Source organism: Cottoperca gobio, chromosome 13 (assembly GCF_900634415.1).
Source record: "Cottoperca gobio chromosome 13, fCotGob3.1, whole genome shotgun sequence".
NCBI lineage: Eukaryota > Metazoa > Chordata > Actinopteri > Perciformes > Bovichtidae > Cottoperca > Cottoperca gobio.
This window is the reverse complement of record NC_041367.1, coordinates 4160161-4179964: the sequence shown is the minus strand read 5'-3', so window position 1 is coordinate 4179964 and position 19804 is coordinate 4160161. Positions and strand designations below refer to the sequence as shown.

General features: G+C 42.8%; 1 protein-coding gene across 1 annotated transcript in view; it reads right to left on the bottom strand.

Annotated features, from left to right (window-relative positions):
* dscamb (Down syndrome cell adhesion molecule b) overlaps positions 1-19804 on the bottom strand; it is a 97425-nt gene that overhangs the window by 32624 nt on the left and 44997 nt on the right. The window contains 6 exon segments of the mRNA XM_029446200.1: positions 694-966; positions 2134-2430; positions 3662-3821; positions 3823-3938; positions 4159-4437; positions 5031-5177. Coding sequence (XP_029302060.1) covers positions 694-966; positions 2134-2430; positions 3662-3821; positions 3823-3938; positions 4159-4437; positions 5031-5177 — 1272 coding nt within the window.

Here is a 19804-nt window from a genome sequence, read left to right as displayed (position 1 = left end):
GACACTTCCGCATTTTAAGCATGAGCAGAGTAAATTAACAAATGCACTCGCTCACTATAGCACCACTGGGAAGTGTTGCTTTATATCATCGCTCTCTCTTTAGTTCTCACCATCTCTTCCTCCCCCCCGGTTTCCCTCGCTGCCCTGGAAAGTGTAATATAGTGACAACAACCAAGCGTACTGTACAGAGGGAAGGGGCCTAATGGGGAAGCTCTTTTAAGTATTACCTATTACGGTTGTAAGATCTCAGCTGTGTGATATCAGTGGCAGTCTTATATCAGATTCATTTAGTTGCTGAGATCTCTGACACGTGATATAGGAGCTTTCTGCGTGAGTGGGTATTTGTTATCTATCCATCTACTTTTTCCAGACAAGGAAATCTGAGCTGCACATTCTATGAAATTTAGCTTTATTAAAAGTTCCACATTTTGGGAAATACCCTTATTTACATAGGAGTGGAGACTCCAGGAGGTCACTGCGCCTGGGCAAGAAATAGTCCCGCACATAACCAACATAAAACCACAAACTTAACAACTAATTAAAGGAAATAAAATATTCATTAGTGAGCTTGAGAGGTGCTGCGAGGCAGGCTAGCTGTTTCACCCTGATTCCAGTCCCTATGCTAAGCTAACACTAGCTGTAGCCCTATAGGAAAAAAGTTATTGATCCAAATACAAATACATTTGGACTGACCTCTCACACAAAGATGGACACTCTGGGAGTCCATCTTGTTGGGTTGGACCATCACCTTGCAGTTGTACTCGCCAGCGTCCACCTGCTGCACGTTGGTCAGCTTCAGTGTGCCGTTGTTCTCAAACGCTCGCTGTCGGTGGTTGAACGGTAGCAGCGCAGAGTTTTTGTACCACTTTATGGAGTAGTAAGGGTAGCCGATGACACGGCAGTGAATGAACGCGTCTCGTCCAGCAATCGCTGTGATGTTTTTCATTGGGCGAATGTTGGCGCGGCCTAGAGAGGGACAGAGAATGGGAAAGGATCCTCTATAAAGACATTCGGTGGATAGTGAATCGAATCACAATGGCTTTATTTTTGGTGTTTCTGTAAGTAAAGTATTTCTGACTTATGACTTTCCAAATGTATGTAGTATTTAAACAAGGAAAGGTTAACTGCTAGACATAGAACATAAAACAGAGAACATTTCTCTCCACAGCTTCACACATGGTACCTGCCACCAACATATTTAAATATGCAAAGGAACTGTTGTTTAAAGCTTCTCTTGTTTGTTTTAACCAAAGATCTGAGGCTTAACTCTGAGCAGAAGGCGTGAAATGACAAGCAGATTAAAGTGTGCTAGCCATCTGAAGGAAAACAGAGCATTTAGAAAGCACTGTACTACTGATACTTATAACTCTGCTCCTGCTGTTTACCCATATAACAGTGATCTGCATTCTGTGTCTCATAACATGGAAATAGAGTAATCGCTTTAACATCTGATGGTGAATTGGCTGCTTGAGTAAACACACGCAGATACAGACACACATGAACACTCGCTCACACACAAGCAAACCACAGATAAACGTATTCATGCAAAGAAGAAGTAATATATTTTTCTTCCGGCTATTTACAAACCAGCCCATTTTGGAACCCAATATCCAGATACGCTTATGTGCAGCAAACCAGGATAATTCATTTGACCTAAAAATACAGGCATGTAGGAAAAGCACAGTAATAATTTGGAGAGGAAAAAGACGAGGCTACAATATTTTAAAAACAAATTAAGCAAGGAGCAGAGAATAAGGAAATATCGCATAAAGAATAACCCAAGAAATGGAGGAGGAATCAATCAGGGGATAACAAACTAAAATGAAATGTAAATGTGATTAAATATTTAATACTAGAACTAAAAATAAGTGAGCAAAGGAAGCTATGACTTGGAAAATCAACATAAGAGCAAAAAAACCCGAATAAATCCAAATGTTCAGACCCAAACAACAACCAGCGCTCATGTACTGCAAATGCCAGACAGCAAGCTGTACAGAGAGACACAGACAGACACACAGAGACACAGACACAGACAGACAGACACAGACAGACACACACACAGACAGACAGACACACAGAGAGACAGACAGGTATGTGTATTGTTGTTCTTGGAGGAGCTGATTTGACAAGCACCTCTTACGTTTATTCGAGCCTGGTGGTACACGACCCCGGCCGAGTTGGTGCACGTGCACCGGTACACCCCGCCGTCCTGCACCTGGGTGTGCGTGACGTTCAGCTGGCTGACCACGTGGCCCTCGTGGGTCTCGTAGTGGCCCAGGTGGTGGTGGCTGTCTTTGATGACGGGGTCGTCGTCCAGCGACCAGGTGCATCTGGGAGGCGGCGTGCCCTTGACGTTGCAGACCAGGAAGACGGGCTCGTTTGGGTTCACCACCTTCTCACTGAAGGAGGACAGGATCTTTGGAGTACCATCTGCAGTGGGGGACAAGGTGGAACAGATGGATGGTGAATAACTGTGATGTTAAACTGTGACCATCATCAGCAGTAATAAAGTTATAGAGGCTTCGACCGAACTTATCCTGCAGCACAACTGGCCTAGTGTCCTGCTGACAGTACCTTCATGTACTGTAAAGGATTACCAAAGCTTTACTTACGTGATAAGTTAAAGCCTGTTTAGTTAATTGAGCACAGGGAGAAAAGCAATTACCAGAGTATTGTCATCTCCTCGAGGTGATTGCAGAAGATTAATATTAGTAAATTACTTCAATTTCCCAACACAAACCCAGAGGATTGTGTTACTTTGACTTCAGTAGAGCCCACTGTCTGAGCTGGAAGAACTGGTTTAGTTACATCACATTAACATTTATTGATTTGGCAGATGCTTTTGTCTCTCTGGAAACAGAATGCATATTGACTGCGTGCTTTAAGACTCGAGTGCTGGACCTTATCAGGATGATCTTCATTCCTACAGCAGTGTCTTATTTTTTATTAATCTTATAGCGTCTTGCGTGAAAACCTCACATACCCCTAACAGAGATGCTCCTACACATTACAGCGTTCTCTTGTTTTATGGATGTGCAGCGTGCACTTTTTGAGGCCATGAGAACTAAAAGAAACTTCTAATGAAAGTGATGTTAGTGTGTTAAAACACTCCTGTTGTTATTGATCAACAGTATCAGACACCAGGGTGTGTCAGTGTTTGAGAGAAGATGTGTTATTTACTTCAATCTGTGTCATAAAAACCCTTGTTTTGTGAAATAATAATAATAATAATAATGCATAAAGAAAGGTAAAATCCCCACTTCACAGTTCTTCCATTATGCACAGTGATCCAGGAGCGTTGGCTTTTGAAACGTCTATGTCTGCTGCTGCTGCTGCTGCTCTCTATATCTGTTCCACAAGATTATAGATTATCAATATCTGCTTTTTACAGCTCCCTGGTCACAGGAGACAGTTGCCTGAGCAACGCTGCCAAGGTAAACTATTGGATTCAAGAGTGTGTGTGCATGTATATTTGTATGTGTTTGTGAAGTCTGGGATTATAATTCCAATTCTAATAGCAGAGCGTCGCAGCTGGAAGCCCTTAACACATAAAGCCTGTTGTGATCTGCGAGGCCTGCATCTGTTTCTGCTCGCTCACTTATGCACAAGGCGGCTGCTGCAGTGTGGCTTTTGGTCAGCACATCCCATGCACACTTTTTACCTTCAAGGATGACTTGCACAAAGTCCTGTGCGGACATCTTGCTCTTCCTGGCGAAGCACTGGTAGGCTCCGCCGTCGCTCTTCGACATCCCCTCCATGATGAGGTTCTCCCGGTTGAGTCCAGTGAAACGGACGTTGTTGCCGGGGTAGATGATCTCTCCAGTTGCGGTACCATGACAGCTCATACTCGTCCGAGCCGCTCACGCTACAAGACAGAGACACCTTGCTCCCCACACTGCCTTTCACCTTCCGAGGGCTAACCACGGCCTTCAAGGGCTCTGAGCACACACAAAGAAATCTTTTTCAAGTTTTATCGGAACACAGAAGATAGTGGAGAGAGTTCAGGTTAGAAGATGTGCCATCTCTGGCTTAGATCTGAATAATAAAATATCATATAAATAAGAAAGTAAAATGGGTAATTAACATTTTAATTAATCAATCAAACAAAAAAATGTAAAAAGAAAAACCAGATAATAAAGAGGATGATAGAATACTTACGTTTGATATACAGGCGCCCCATGACCTCTGCGTTGCCATAACTGTTCCACACTTCACAAACGTACGTGCCAGAGTCACTGGGCTGTGTGCTCTCTATCAGCAGCCCTGTGATGGTCTGGCGGAAGCGACTGTCAGGCTCCAAAGGGCTGTTGTCCTTCAGCCAGCGGTATTTGGGCGTCGGGTAGCCTGAAGCCTTACAGGGCAGCTCCACCCGATGATTAATCATCACCTCTCGGTGGTCAAAGCCATCCAAGATGCCTGGCTCAGCATTGGTGGGGTCTGGAAGGAGCAGAGAATTTAGTGTTAATTAGTGGCGAGCGTTGCCAGCAACTTGACAGTGTAATTCAATATTGATTCTTGGGGTCAAGATTCAGTTCTATACACTGTATATTTGGTTATGTGAGGGAGAGGAGAAAGAAACAGTGTGTTCCTAAAATCAGAGATGGCACCATCGATTGCTCCTTTTATTCTTTTTTACCACTTATCCACCTACATGCTAAATGCTAAACATGTCTATGCTACAATAAACATCTGGACCTGCAGCACAGCACAGCCCACATTGCAATGGTTGTTTACTTGTGACTGACTAGCCCGAAGAAGTGCGACATAATTCATAATTGACCTTGGAGGGGATCGGTCTATATGACAGACTGTAAACTTGATCCGAGCCCTAAACGTACCCGACACTTTACAATCCTGCAAATCAATCAGAATGTCTGAGGGGCACCAATAAATCACAGGGGGTGACACATATTTCTGTTTTAAAATGCCAAATCCTACTTACAAGTGTAAGTGTAGGTTATGTGAGGATGATCTATGTATCCAATACAATATCTACATGTATGGTATTCCAGCTTGAAGGCAGCACTGACCTGACACAATGAGACGTGCGCTGTTGCTCTGACGAGTCTCGCCAGTGTAGCGGTGGCGTGTGGTGCAGCGATAGTTATTCAGCCCATCCTCAGGCAGGACGTCCAGAATATACAAGGCTCCCGTGGATGTGATGAGATATCTTTGCCCTGGAAAAGATTTTTAAATAAAAAAAGACATGAAAGTCAGCAGTTGTGTGGTTGTTATGTAGGATCACAAAACCTTTATTGTATAAAAAGATGTCTTCATCCTGCAACAACAGAAGGATTTCTTTCTCCATAGGGTGTTTGTAGAAGTTTGAATCTCAAGAGCACACACAACCTTTAGAAGTTATTCTACATGAGGTGGGAGAGTTTACTGGAGAATATATTGTGGAAACAATAACTACACCAGCTGTGGAGTGAGACTTGAGCTCACCAATATGTGGACTAATACTGTAAATGACTGACTAAATGTATCCATCATTGTTTTTAAATGCCTAAACTGTCTTCATGACATCAGATCTGCATATCAAATGTCTGCCCTCTAACAGCTTTTATTGTCTTGTCTTTGACATCTGCCGCTGTGGTAACCTCACTGGCGCCAAAGTCTGGCGTAGAGAGCCAATCCCTCTCTGGCTGTCACAGCCAGTTCAGTATGTAGGGTAATATTATGCTAATTCTGCAGATCAAACCAGGCTGAGTGGGGTTGTCAACATCCATAAGGAAGGAAACCTTCCACTCCGCCATCACATGAATGCCTACATTCCCACGGGAGCAGATTGATGTCAAAACTGATCGAAAAAGCAATTTACAGGAGATTGTCTTCAGTGCACAGTGGTGGGCATGCTAAGACAAGAGGACGCTCGCGGAGCCTTTAAGGCATGAGGACGAAGCTGCAGCTAATGTTCACGAGGAAAAACATTGCAGTGACGTCACAGGGTTAAAGAACACACTGCTGTGCGCATTTGCCATTTTTAAAGAAAGCCTCAGTCTTCTTTCATTGTGTGTAAATACAACATGTGAAGTGGAACAACATATAGAGCAACACATGGACTTCTTTGTCATCATCTGATTATATTTCCATTAAAAGATGCAAAGACGACTTGGATATCGTTTATAAAAGGTGGGGGAGTATTTCCTGGAGGAGGTTTCTATGTCTTCCTGTGTGTTTCATTTGATTGACAGTAAGCAGGAGCGTGACATAATGTGGACATTAATATGAAAACTTGGCATTGTGACACAACGATTAAGAGGACAAGTAATGCAAAACAAATGTAGGCTTTGTGTTTGCCGTGATGGATTATCAAGCTCGGGCAATTGTTTTTCATACTGTACAAGAATAAATGGCAACAACAATGTCTCTGCACATGTACATGGACTGTGTACAGATCATGGAGGAGATGATACATGACACCGACACTGCTAGAGTCTTGGGCGACTTTGATTAAGGTTACATGTTTGACTGCTTTGGGATTAGCAAACATTCTTTCTGCATATTTGATTTTGAGTGCACCCTGTGTCTGAAGGCAGTCATATCAGTGATTTATCCAAAACTAGAACGAACTGGGGCTGTGTGGGAGCAGCTAAAGCAGATTAGCGCTGGGTAATTCATTTAAATTGAACAAGGGGAGCTGTGAGTTTTTCTTATGATGTTTCCTCTAAAACAGACAGTTGACATGTAGGATGTGTTATTTCAATGTATTTATATATTTAGTTTTAAAGACGGTAGTGTGTCTAACAAAAGGGAACATGTGCAAAGGTTCTGCACTCTCACATATTTCTGCTTATTTATGTTAAACTGCTTTGAATATGCATTGTTGTGCTTTTAGTCAAAATGGCCTCTCAAATAGACATCTGAAGATCTTATGAAAAATGCATAGACAAGCAGGTGCAGAGGTTTCTCTCTCTTCTGTGCGGGTTAACAAATTAGACGCCACCTCCCTCAGGTCACATAAAATCATCCCCTATAGATCAGAGATGTTATAATTGCAGTGTTTCTCCTGCATGTCCTGCTGCAGCGCCGTGTGGAGTCGCAGTGTTACCACACAGAATAACAGCACAGTCCAAACCAATTAGCTGAACAAATATTAATGAGAAACAACCTAAATGTAATTTTCTTCAAACACTGATGTTAACATCGAGCCGCTACATGCTTTAATATTCCACTTGAGACTAATATGTATGAAAGAAGCAAAGCATGCTTAATATGCTTACAATTTAAATGCATTTTTGATGTTTATACATGCAAAGGAAAATCAACCTTGTGGGGTTAAGCAAACAGGGGGAATACGGAGAGAGGCGGGAGAAGAGAAACCGCACAGCTATTGTAAGCGTTGACCTAGATAGAACCGACAACAGATTCCACGGATTTGATGTCCTGAAGGGGTTTCACTGGTTTACATACAGGGCTGTTAGATGGGCAACCAGCAAGTGGGATCTATAAAGAGAGGAAGGGAGGGTGTGATTGTGTGTGTGTGTGTGTGTGTGTGTGTGTGTGTGTGTGTGTGTGTGTGTGTGTGTGTGTGCAGATGCCGGCAGCCATGCATGCATGCCAGTGTGCGAGACGATTGGAAGAAGAAAATCTTCTCAGGGGTTGAGGGGGCCAGATGCATAAAAAAAAAGAAAAGCACTACTGTTTATGATCATCGCCTTTGCTTCTTCACTGGTTCTGTACACATCTGTACACATCTGTACACATCTGTACACATCTGTACACATCTGTACACATCTGTACACATCTGTACACATCTGTACACATCTGTACACAGCAGTGGGAGAGATATTTTCTTTCTTTAATTTTCTTTTCTTTTGTATGGCGTTGCATTTCGATATTTATTATTAATGCTTCTTATATTGTAAATATGAAATGTTGTTTATTGTTCGCATGTGGCTGTGATCAGAACATCTCACCAATAAATAACACTATATCTGAAAAAATACATATTAACCAAGCAGCAACAAAAACTAAAATCAGACATCTTCTCCAAAGCTGTCCACTCCACACACACACACACACACACACACACACACACGCACGCACACACACACACACTGCCTCTTTCCATTTTTTCTCTCCTCCCTTCTAGCTTCTCCATTTTGATTCTGTACTGGTCCTCTGAAATCTCACTGTGGAATCCATCTTGAGTGAGACAAAATGGTATTTCACTCCAGCCGCTGTGAGCTGCTGCAATTTTCTCTTCAAGCACCTCTATGCTCCTGCGATGCCTTTTAAGACGTCAGAGCTCAGTTATTGTGTTATGACAGAATGAAGTGCAGGCAGAGCAGATGCTACAGTAGGGAGGGGATTCAAAATGAGAGCTATTGTATTGAATTGTATTTTATTGTATTTCTTCTCCGCGACCCGCTCACATTAATTCCACTGCTTTGTCTTTAACTCGCTCCCTGCTTCAGCATTTAGGAGTAATTCCTGTCCACACTGCCAGAACGTCAGGGAAGAAACTATGAACAGTGTCCTTAAAACACTTAAATGTAAGAATGATAAACTGGCAGAGCAGTGTAGTGTTGGATTAATTAAGGCAGCATCTGAGGCCTCAGTTCCCCAGATGCATAAAATATCCTCTGGACAGAGATTTCTGCGTTATTGTCAGAAAGTGGAGCCCATCCCTCCATTCATTCACAGCCACTGCTACTGTAAAGTGAAAAAGTGCTCCACTCCACCACACACACTTTATCTAATCATCCCCACTTTGCCAGAGACAGAATCTAATACGAGCAGCGGGCTCTCACTCTCAGCAGGCTAAATAAGCCTTGACGTACAGATGAGCCAGTGTCACAGCATCCTCGCTGCCAACAGACGCTCTGAAGTCGCTGTGATTTAAATGAGAGCCGAGCTGGTCAGATCTTAGCCGACAATCTGCGCTTGACTAGAGAGAATAAGTTATAAGCTGCCAATGTGTTTATTCCAATCGCACATGTAAGATGAACATCTGTAGTCAATGCTGGGTGCGTATGATTCATATTACCAGATAATAAACGTGCAACATAATAACATCTGGACTGTAAACTATAGAATAATAATGAGCCATGCGAGAGGCTCTATGAGGGCGTAGACATGCTGGTGTGTAGCTGTTCTCATTGTTATCTCATTGTTATATATATATATATATATATATATATATATATATATATATATACACACATCTATAAAGGGTGAGTTGGTGAGTCAGGGTTGTTGTTTGAAGAGGAAGGTGGGACCGGCTCTCGGTACACTGTGAGTCGGACAGTGAGGAGGGACCCAGTTCTGGTCGGGTCAGCAGAGACAGAGATGATAAATGGGTTTATGAATGTTCTCGGTCTGTGTGGTAACTTCTCTGGCCCACCTCAACCCTCCGGAGTCACTTCAGACATTAAATTAAAATTAAAAACAGCTGTCTATCATGGGCTTACTGCACACAAATAGCACCACATATCAGATTGTCAAATTAAATGTATTTAAAGGGACAGATCACCCTAAATCCCTCTTACCTGCAGTGCTATTTATCTGTTATTTAGTATTTCGCTGTGAGTGTTGGAGATATCGGCTTGTGTTGCTCAAAGCGCCAACAACTCAACGACAATGTCTCTTTCAAGAACGCCTGACCTGGTTCCTCCAGATAATCCACAGACCTTGTGAGCAGTCTCATGCAGGGACTGTTTTATTTCTACCAAACTAAACCCGCAAACCGCAGAAGGAACCTTGCATCTGTACGGCAATCTGGCATGTGGAACAGAAAGAAAAATAATACAAGGAACAATTCTTCCATTTAAAGTTTGTATCTTTGCAGAGATGGAGATACAATCGCAGAGCACTACAACAACACATAAGAGAGATAACTTCGACTCCTGCGGTGGTAATCTCAGAGGAGTGAACGATGTGTTCTCAGACTCATTTCTGAGTCGGGGGTACATTGCATCGCCAAACAGGGGGGCCAGACGTCTGATAAAAGCTTTAATCTGAGCTGATTGAGGTCAGATCGCAGGAATGACCTCTCTACTGCAGAGCTCCTCAGGGCTGCATGCAGAGACACTGAAATGAGTACTGAGACTATTGTGCAGAGCAAACCATGAAATACTTATTGTTCTGGTCAGATACCATAAATAACAGTCATACACAATGAGTGTTGTGCACAGCTGAAGAAAATGCATGGCACTGAACTTAAGGCTAAACCTGGCAGTGTACTGTAGCTGTCATACTGAGCTACTGCACACAGCTGACCATCAGGTCAATGCAGACACTGTGGCTCTCTCGTGGATCCATTTAATTAACATGATGACTCTGGAATCGATAAAAGACATGCTAATGGTCAAACTACTGCAACACTCTTTAAATCAGTGGATACAATCCTTCCTGGTGCCAAGTAATGGAAGAACAACATGATACTTAACAGCCGGAGAAGGAAGCAGCTTGTGAAACACAAAGGGAAACCCGCCAAAGAAGAAATGTTTACGGTGGAAGGAAATCAAACTTTCACTGTGACAGTTATCTGCCATAGTTTAAGTTTGTGAGTCACATATTTCCAGAAGGACTTCCTGTAACTCTTAGTGCACAACTAAAAATGTGTTCAACGTCGTTTCGACAGTGCCAGGTGTTTCCCTCTGAACTCTTTGTGCTAAGCTAACCCGCTGCTGGCTGCAGCCTTATTGGACGGTCAAACATCGTATTAATCTTTCCATCGAACTCAACGTCAGGAAGTCAGTGCTGTATTGTGAGCAGTGATGTTTACACTCCTGTGATTGCACTCCCTGCTAGCCATCAGGGAAGTGTTTGTGACTTCCTGGTCGCAGGTGGAAGCACTGGGGAACATGTGAAGCTGTGTGTTTGTGTGTCACAGTGCTGTTAAGCAGGCAGTTTGTCAAGTCTAAACTTCCAAGATGATTCTAATAGCTCGGTGGGAAAAACAATGAAAATGGATTTTGCATGAAATTCTAAATGGTGGGAAAATAATCATGAAAAAAACTTGAGCGTGGGGTGGATTCGTCTCGAGGCTGGAAAAAAATCAATCCTACATCATATAGCTTATGAGTTAGCAGTTAAAATATAAAGTTATTTGTATAGTGCTATCATCTGGTTCATCTGTGGGACTCAAACGTCACTCCAAATGGTTTCGAGACAATAAACAAAAAGGGTGCAGACGACGATTGGAGCAATAACAAATAAATATTAACTCGCAAATACTTAAAATACTAATACTATGAACAACCAGGTCAAATGAAAAAGCCTTCAGCACCTGTAAAAGTCACCTATACAAATCTCTTTCTCTCAATGCACCTGCTGTGTGAATAGATTTTAGGACTACAAGTAAATGACAGAGCTGCCATTGAAGCCTCAGTGAAGAAGGCTTCCTTTGGTTCATCAGAGAGTCTCTGTCTCTTATTCAGCCTCAAAAACCTCTGTGTTCCTGTTTGGCTCATTCTACTTCCTCTCCTGCTTCTCCTCTCCCCACTGCTTGGTCTCTCTCTTTCTCCCCCTCTCCGTCTCTCCCCTCTGTGTCCTGAATGCTAAAACAGTGTGTCAGAACACCGCAATGAAATCCTGCAGTCTCAAACGCCCCACACGGAGTAAACAACTCACTTTATCCAGACGCTGACCCCAAAGTTATATTTCACATTTAGCAAAGATATCTACTAACTTAATCTTTAAACACGTTTACTAAGGAATTATAATTAGATACAAGAGAAAGATGCATCATCATAACATATTAAGTAACAATAAAGGGCACCTTCTGTATGCAAACATACGCAGAGACGTTTATATTTTGCTTTGTGCATCAATACGAGAGAATAAGTATGTCAGCATCTATCCCTATAAACCAGCCTGTGTTTCAATCTGCAGATTTATATTATCTAATGACGAAGAGTAGCCGGAGCTTCGTCTACAAATGTGCATTTAAGTATAATGGTGTGTATTGTCATTGCTTTGCACTCCTGGTATTACAGCTAAAACGAAACACCGTGTAAAGCCACTTAAACTTAATCTGCTAAAATAACGCTCAACTGCCATGCAGCTAGGCATTTATTTATATTTAATTGCTTTAACAGTCCTGCAAAAGGCAGACGGAGTGAAATGCAGTGACTGTCAGTGTTATACCACCATTGTTTTAAATTAAAAATGGGCTTTTCCTTTATCATAAATTATTTGTGCATTGTAACCCATGCAAAGAAATGTCCAACTGCCCATGAGCTGAGCAATTCATATTTAATAAACAAGTGAAACAGGGAAAGATGTCATCTTAATAAATCATGTGACCCCCCGCAGTCTTTGCTGTCAGGTTGCTACTGAGATACTCTGATTTAGTGGACAAAAAGACTAAACATGTACAACAAAGATACATTTATTATGATTACATCAACATTTAGTTTGGTCATTTCCGTTTTCTTTTTAAGAGATTGCAAAATGAGTATTACTGTAAATTAATTCACCAAACTTTTACATTATTTGGAAGTATTTCAATATCATTTTTTTTGCTTTACTGAGTTTTTGCATGTTGCTAATAACAACAAAACGACGGTGAAACCACAGAAGCTACAGCGAGGGCGCTGAAGGAAGAGCACCTGTGTGAAGAGAAGGTTCATGTCGCGACGCGAGAACACCCTCGTACAAGAGCCCGTGAGAGAGGATTCATTTTACATTAATATATAGTAGCTCACACACACACACACACACACACACACACACACACACACACACACACACACACACACACACACGCACACACAGAATCAGTAATCTCTGCTGAAGCCCAGAACCATTAACCAGCATGTTGCTAAGCAGGTCTGTGCATTGACAAATGTCCGACAGCAGCAATCGAAAACAACAACTAAAGTTTCAGGCTGCAGGAGATTCATGAGCAGTCGACTCCAGTATCGAGGAGTGACTCGTTATATTTCCGGACAATGCGGTTCAGCAAATCCATTGAGACAGATTTGAGGTAGGATGTCTTACAAGGAGGCCAGTCTACGTCCAGACAGGCTCCATTTATTAAGCAGTATGCGCTTAAATGTTGAGATTTATTTTTGTCTGCGCATCAAATCAACGTGCATTGCTCTAAACAACCTGAGTCTGCCGTGCGTACCGACCAAGCAAAGGCCGGCGGCCTTGTTGTGGGATAAGAACGACTTTCAGCGCTTGAAATTCAACAATATTCTACATCTACTACATCGATGTCAAAGCTGAGAAAACGTCCAGCTTTATTTCCCAGTTGGAGTGGACAGTAGCAGGTAGGCATGTATAACAGCAGGTCAACTCCCACAGCCTCCGACACAGGTAGGATCTCTCTTTCACGTTCGGACTGTCAGATGGCTGCCGTGTCCAACAGCACTCCATTAGGAAAGTAGCCTCAACAGTATGTCTTATTTATATGGGACTAAAGATGCTGAAGGTCGTTCATAATTCATATTAGGCTCCTGTGTTCTTCGTAAGACTGGACATCGGCTCATGCTGTATCCTCCTGCCTCGACGCTTTGTCTCTGTCATCTCACATATTTCCACAGTCAAATGGCCAGCTAACTAATCTAATCATTTACGTCGCATTACTACATTACAGTCTACTGTAATTAAAAAGAAAAACATCTCTCTAACCCACAGCAGGAGAAACTGTTGTCAACTGTGTTTGACTCTATGACTGGAAAATTATACTCACAGATGGATAGTAAAATGAGTAATTAAATCTAGCCTTCTATTTCAACCTTACGGGAGAGAGGATGTTGGCTTTGGGCTGCTCGGTCGTGTGTGTGTGCGTGTGCGCGTGTGTGTGTGCAACATGTGTAGCAGTCTGCCATCATAACCTAATTATTGCAGCAGCTTAACAACAGCAATTAGCACATTTCCATCAGACGACACTAATTTGTGAATTCCATTCCAGCACCATTCAGGACCAACACAGTGAGAGAGAGAGAGACTTAATTCACTGTTGAGCTACTGGCAATGCTAAATCCATATCTATAGAGCTGTGAAAATTGCTTATGGTAATTGCAGTTATTGTAAAACTAGGCTGAAGCTTTAATGAAATTTCAAATTTTAATCATTTGTTTTTTGTATAGTCCACATTTACTGACTTCTCCCCCCCGAGGGACGCCATGTTTCCTCATCTGACTTCCCGACAAAACGCCTCTCTCCAAATAATAAATGGAATTGTTCAATCAAACAATGATTTCCTCTCACTCTGGGAGGAAGTAGAATCTGGTTTTGGCAATAAGCACACCCCAGAAGTGTATAGTTCTCTAGTGTTATATATATATCCTGATGGTAAATCTGTAGGAAATGTATAATGACCATTATTATTTATAGTTGATTAATTAACTAACTTACAAACGTGTACATTCTCACAATTATATCTGCAACATGCAGAAACCTGGTGACACACTTTGCTTTTAGCTCCGTTTTTGGTCTCCACCAAATCTGGCTGCTTATTGCTTCACTATTTTAACCAGCTGCTCGCATAAAACATAAAAGAAAACCAAAACAATGAGCTGAGAGACGCCAGAGACCACTTTCACATACAACTAGCCATTGTTAGTAGCAGTCGTGAGTATAAATATATATCTTCAGCAGAGACATTTGCCATTATTTGGATCGTGATACTCAAATCGTTCCTTCAAAACTCCGGCGAGGAAGGATTCGTAACACGCTCATTTCAGATTTAACAGGAGGTGCATGTCAACCGAGGCTGCCAGAATGATGCCTACATAAATGCTCTGATTATTTGCTCTCTAACATACTGTGCAACAAGACAGTAATGTTTATTAGTATGGCCCTGGTCTGTACTCAGACATAAGCTGAATACATTTCTCGGTGATGCAAGGACCCATCTTCACCTCTACTTATTGTTACAGTTTGTACTTGGGAAAGTTTTAAGAAGTTGTTTGAACATTCTTCAGTTACCCTTTATGACTATTGAAGGCTTTTTGAAGAGTTTCCTCTGGAGGACGCTTCACTGGTGCATCCGTCAGAAAATGTTAAAGGTGGGCGACTCCAGCAGTTTTTGTTCATACAACTGCTTCAGAACAACAATCTCCCTCCCTCCTTCCTCAGCCCCCTCATTTTCCCATCTCCCTGCCTTCCTCTACCCTCTAACCCCCCCCCCCCCCTCCTCCCTTGCTTCCTACGCAGAGATGCATGTTGAGTGATAGGCCTGTGGATGAGTCTGGACAGTGCGTCTGAGGCCCTGGTTTTTAATAGGGTTCTGTTCCCAGTAATTATGCTGACACAATTTGATCAGCACGGGGCTAAGTATCTTCATCTGAGGGAGATCGGGGGGAATTAACGCTGATGTAATAAGTACAATTTGTCACTATTAAGACGGAGGTGTTGACAGGCGCTGGTGTTGTCAGGGCAACTGATGGCGCTCCCTCGCTACAGTATGTATTCTGCTGCATCCGGCGAGCAGAGCTGTCAGGCCCCCTCAATAATCGATTCCTCGGGTTGCTCTGCACAGGCTGAAGCGCGGTTACTATGACACACTGATGTACACATGCAGTGTAATAAAGACAGACTGCACCTGGATGTGCTGCCGTGTTGCACACTGACATGCAAGTGCACGCTGTAAACACTCACATACAGAGACGCAAACACATGAGCAACAAACCACCGGGACAGAACGTATGTTTTGTCCGGCAGCTACTGTACATTAATGTCACGAAGCGAGAGCTGCGGCCAACAGCTCCGACGCTGAGATGTGAACCAGCGGACGCCCCTGCTCCTCTGCGAGGGTGCAGGACACTCGTGGTGAAAAATGCACTAATGAGACAAGACTCCAGGCCTCACTCGTTGCCGGGGAGACAACCAAAGCCAAGATCTTGACCCTCCGATCCATCTCATCGAGCATTTCTTCTGAAAGGAATCCAGCGTTACCGATTTATACAAGATGTGGCTGTGCAGAGCGAGCTTTGCTGCTTCAGAGGAATCTCAGCTTACGGTAACAACTGTGCATTCAGTGGAATAGTGTTTGGTATGCACAAAGCGTGCACCTTAGTGTTCATATGTTTCTCTTAGTTGCAAGAGAAACATAGTTTTTACTGGTCTTCTTGTGCAATTGGTTAGAATTCTTAAGATGTCATCCCTGGTGTTGTTACGTGATAGTGAGTGTTGAGACAGAAGACTAAATAAGACAACAATGATAATATAAATGAATGTCTTAAGGTTAGGCCTTTTTCCATTGGAGATATTTGTACATGTCACAGTAAGAAAAGGCCAAATTATAAAAGTAATGATAGAGAATTACATTTAGCTGCTTTAGTGTGTTTTGTGAATGCTGCTTCATGTTAATGCTCTTAGAAACAGTACATATATATATATATATATATATATAAATGAATAACTTAGCCTTACATTTACAGTATTCTACTCATATTGGAAAATTGGTTGAGATCCAGCGTGCTTTGTTTAAATGTCAGGCGTCCTCTCTGCTCCAGATTTCATGAAAACATGGCCGTTAAGACGACCTGTCAGCAAATGCGTCAGGGATTCGGCATTCAGACATCTTGGTCTTTACACACACACACACACGCACACACACACACACACACACAAAGTCATACCCTACAACTCTGCCCCTAGCTACAACTGTACCATCGATCCGTCCGTCCACTATTCTCACAAAGCTGTGGGTCCATGTCCTGAAATACACAACAACATCTTCCAATGTCAACAAACTTAAACTTAAAACATAGTTACACGTGAACAGCTCCATCACAAAGAAGTAAACTAAACTCATTTCAAGTTGAGGGGGGGGGGGGTCTACCTTCCACTAAGTACCATCAATTACCCGAAAGAACAGGATATAAATCTATCTATCGATTGTTTCACTGCAAAAAGACATGCTATCAAAAGTATTGGCAGCATTTGTCATAAATTAAGCTGAGATTGTAGAATACAGCACTATTGATGGCTGCCCTTTTAAAAGCTTTTGGAAAAGGTCAGCATATACGCAGCGCTGTAAAGATCATAACATACGAGCTGCGATGCAAAACTGTGCTCATATTATTTTACATTCAGCTGATATTTACGTCGCTTCGAGGCTAGCGTGCGAGATAACACTAACGACGCATTTAAAAGTTACAAAATGCTGTTATTCATCAAACAAATCTTTGCATCAGTGTTATTTTCTCTCGCTACTTTACAGAGCAGTAACCGAGGGAAATGATCCCGTTAGGATAAATGTGGCGTAGAGTATGTGGCAGCTTGAAATAACTCAGATATGGCCTCCAGATGCATGATCATGTCTGTGCCTGTGATATTAAGCAACAGGAGCAACAATAAAAACCAATTTCACAAAGCCAGTCCTGTTGTTGTTGTTGTTGTTGTTGATGGGAAATTATTCAACGAAACATTTAAAATGGTCAGAAAAGGATTTAGGATTACACACTCGCCTCAGGCCTAAATTGACCTGAGAGAGCAGGTAACAGGGGTGTGAGGGAGAGGAAGACAGGAGGGTGTGTGTGTGTGTGTGTGTAGTGTTATACGCAGCTGCTAAAATAAGTCAGTGTTTGCAGAGAGAGAGGAAACAAAGAGAGAAAGATCAAGTCAGAAAAAGTGAAGACAGGAAGAAAGGGAATAGAGGAGAAGGGCAGGAGCATCAGAGCTGCAGGAAACAGATGACACAGGACGTGCAGGATCTCACTCTCACACAGCTGCAGCCTGAGGCGTGTTGTTGTACCACGAGCAAGATGCAGCATCTGTTCACAGATATGCACAGTATACACAGAAGGTGGAGCTGAGCAGCAACAATATGCAAACAGATTTCCATGTCAACAATGAGTTTTATTTACTATTTATTTATAGCTGTATCGTAAAGGCCCTGCGTGCACACAGGTGTTTTCACTTGTTCTGGCTAATTAGACTTCTGCTCAGGTTGGGACACGCTGTGTTGGAATTACATGAGGTCGATATATTACTCAATATGAACCCTAAATTGTGACACTTCACGGCCCCACTGACGTTGGCTCAGTTCTTCAGAAACGTAACATTAGAAATGAGCTATTATACTCTAAAAGGTTTTATTAAAAGCTCTATAATTACCTTAAAAAAACGAAAGCGCTCCACTATACAAAGGTAACAGAGTCTTTGTACATGACAACTGTTATAATAACATAAATGAATATCATATCCATCTCATGCTCCCTGTGGGAACACGTCTGCTGCTCCTGCCCTCAGTCTCTTCTGCCCAAGTTTTCAGGCCTAAAATATTAATGCTGTTTTTCTTTTGTGAGCTTCAGCAGACTCCACGGTGTCCATTTTGTTCATCAAACACACACACAAAAAGCTGTGCTCCTGCAATAATGGAGGGCCTTCCTTTGTGCTTTGGGTAACACACTTTATATCTGGTAGACTCTCGTTAAAGAGATGCATATACAAAAATATAAATTAAAAACTTTTAGATGTGTGCCGTGTCTCGCAGTAGAGATGAAATCACATTACCTCCCCTGTCCTCTGTGTCAGGGCTCTCTACGGTAGTCCTCAGGGTCTCTCTCACACACACACACACACACACACACACACACACACACACATTCATATAAGTAGTTTGCACATTCACTGCCGCTTTTGTACAGCTGCCCTTCTTCCATTGAAGACCACTCACAAGGATAATTAATGTGGCTCTGGAATATCTTTGACGAGGCCCCACGTTCTGTTCACACTTCAGGAAAGAAAAGTCACTAAAGATTCCTGTCATGTCACGTTGTCATCAGCGTGTGACATAAAAGTCTGTGACGTCTGACATTAACCAAAGGTCGCATGTAGACTCCTTCCTTTGAGCCTCAAAGCGATGCACGCTAACATCCAATCACGGACTGAGGGGAGCCAAACAGGAAGTGATACACACCCAGCGATGTGGATCTGTGTCCTGATTGGACGGCCGTGTGACATAATCGCCTGTGGCAGCTCAAATCTGGATTTGGATGCTGAGGACTCGTGATGATGAAAAATGTTAGGTTGTTTTATTTGACAAGGGGCTTGTTAGCGGTCGGAAACACGCGCTCATCTGGGAACGATGTTCCTGCTCAGGATAGAGAGTGACGGCACGGACAGAAATTGTGCTATATGGGTATGAGATCTGATAGGGCATCTGTTATTTTGGAGCTCCTTGTCTTTAACACACACACACACACACACACACACATACACACACACACACACACACACACACACACACACACACACACACACACACACACACACACACACACACACACACACACACACTTGCTTGATATGCTGTGATGTACAATTTTCAGGCATTGTCTTGGCAGGCATTTTCTCTGTGTGTGTGTGTGTGTGTGTGTGTGTGTGTGTGTGTGTGTGTGTGTGTGTGGGGCTCAGTCAGCACTTCCACACTGTGCTGTCCAGCTGACATCAGGCGCTACTGTACCAACCAGCCAGGCAACCCCCATCCACAGCCCTGTGAAAGCTCTGAGTCTATGCGTCCATATGGCGCTCTCTTTCTGCTCTCGTCTCCCTTTCTTTTAAAAGCAGTGCACGTTATTTTTTCTCCCTGTCTCTTTACATCTCCTATACCCCCCCCATCCTCTCTCATCATCTATGCCTCTCTCTACTTTCTTTGTCCTCTTCTCTCTTGTTTTCTTATATACTTGTCATTCTTTCTGCGCCTTCTTCTCCGGCCTCTTGTCATTCTCTCCCTACTTCTTCCTCTTTCCCTCTGTCTCTCCGCATCTGTCTCCATCCCTCGCTGCTGTCCCTCTGTGTGCATCCCTTCCTCTCTCCTTCCTCCCTTTCTCAAAGCGTACACTGCCTCCTCTTGTCCACAGTCAAAGACTCTCCTCTGTCCTCTATCCACCGT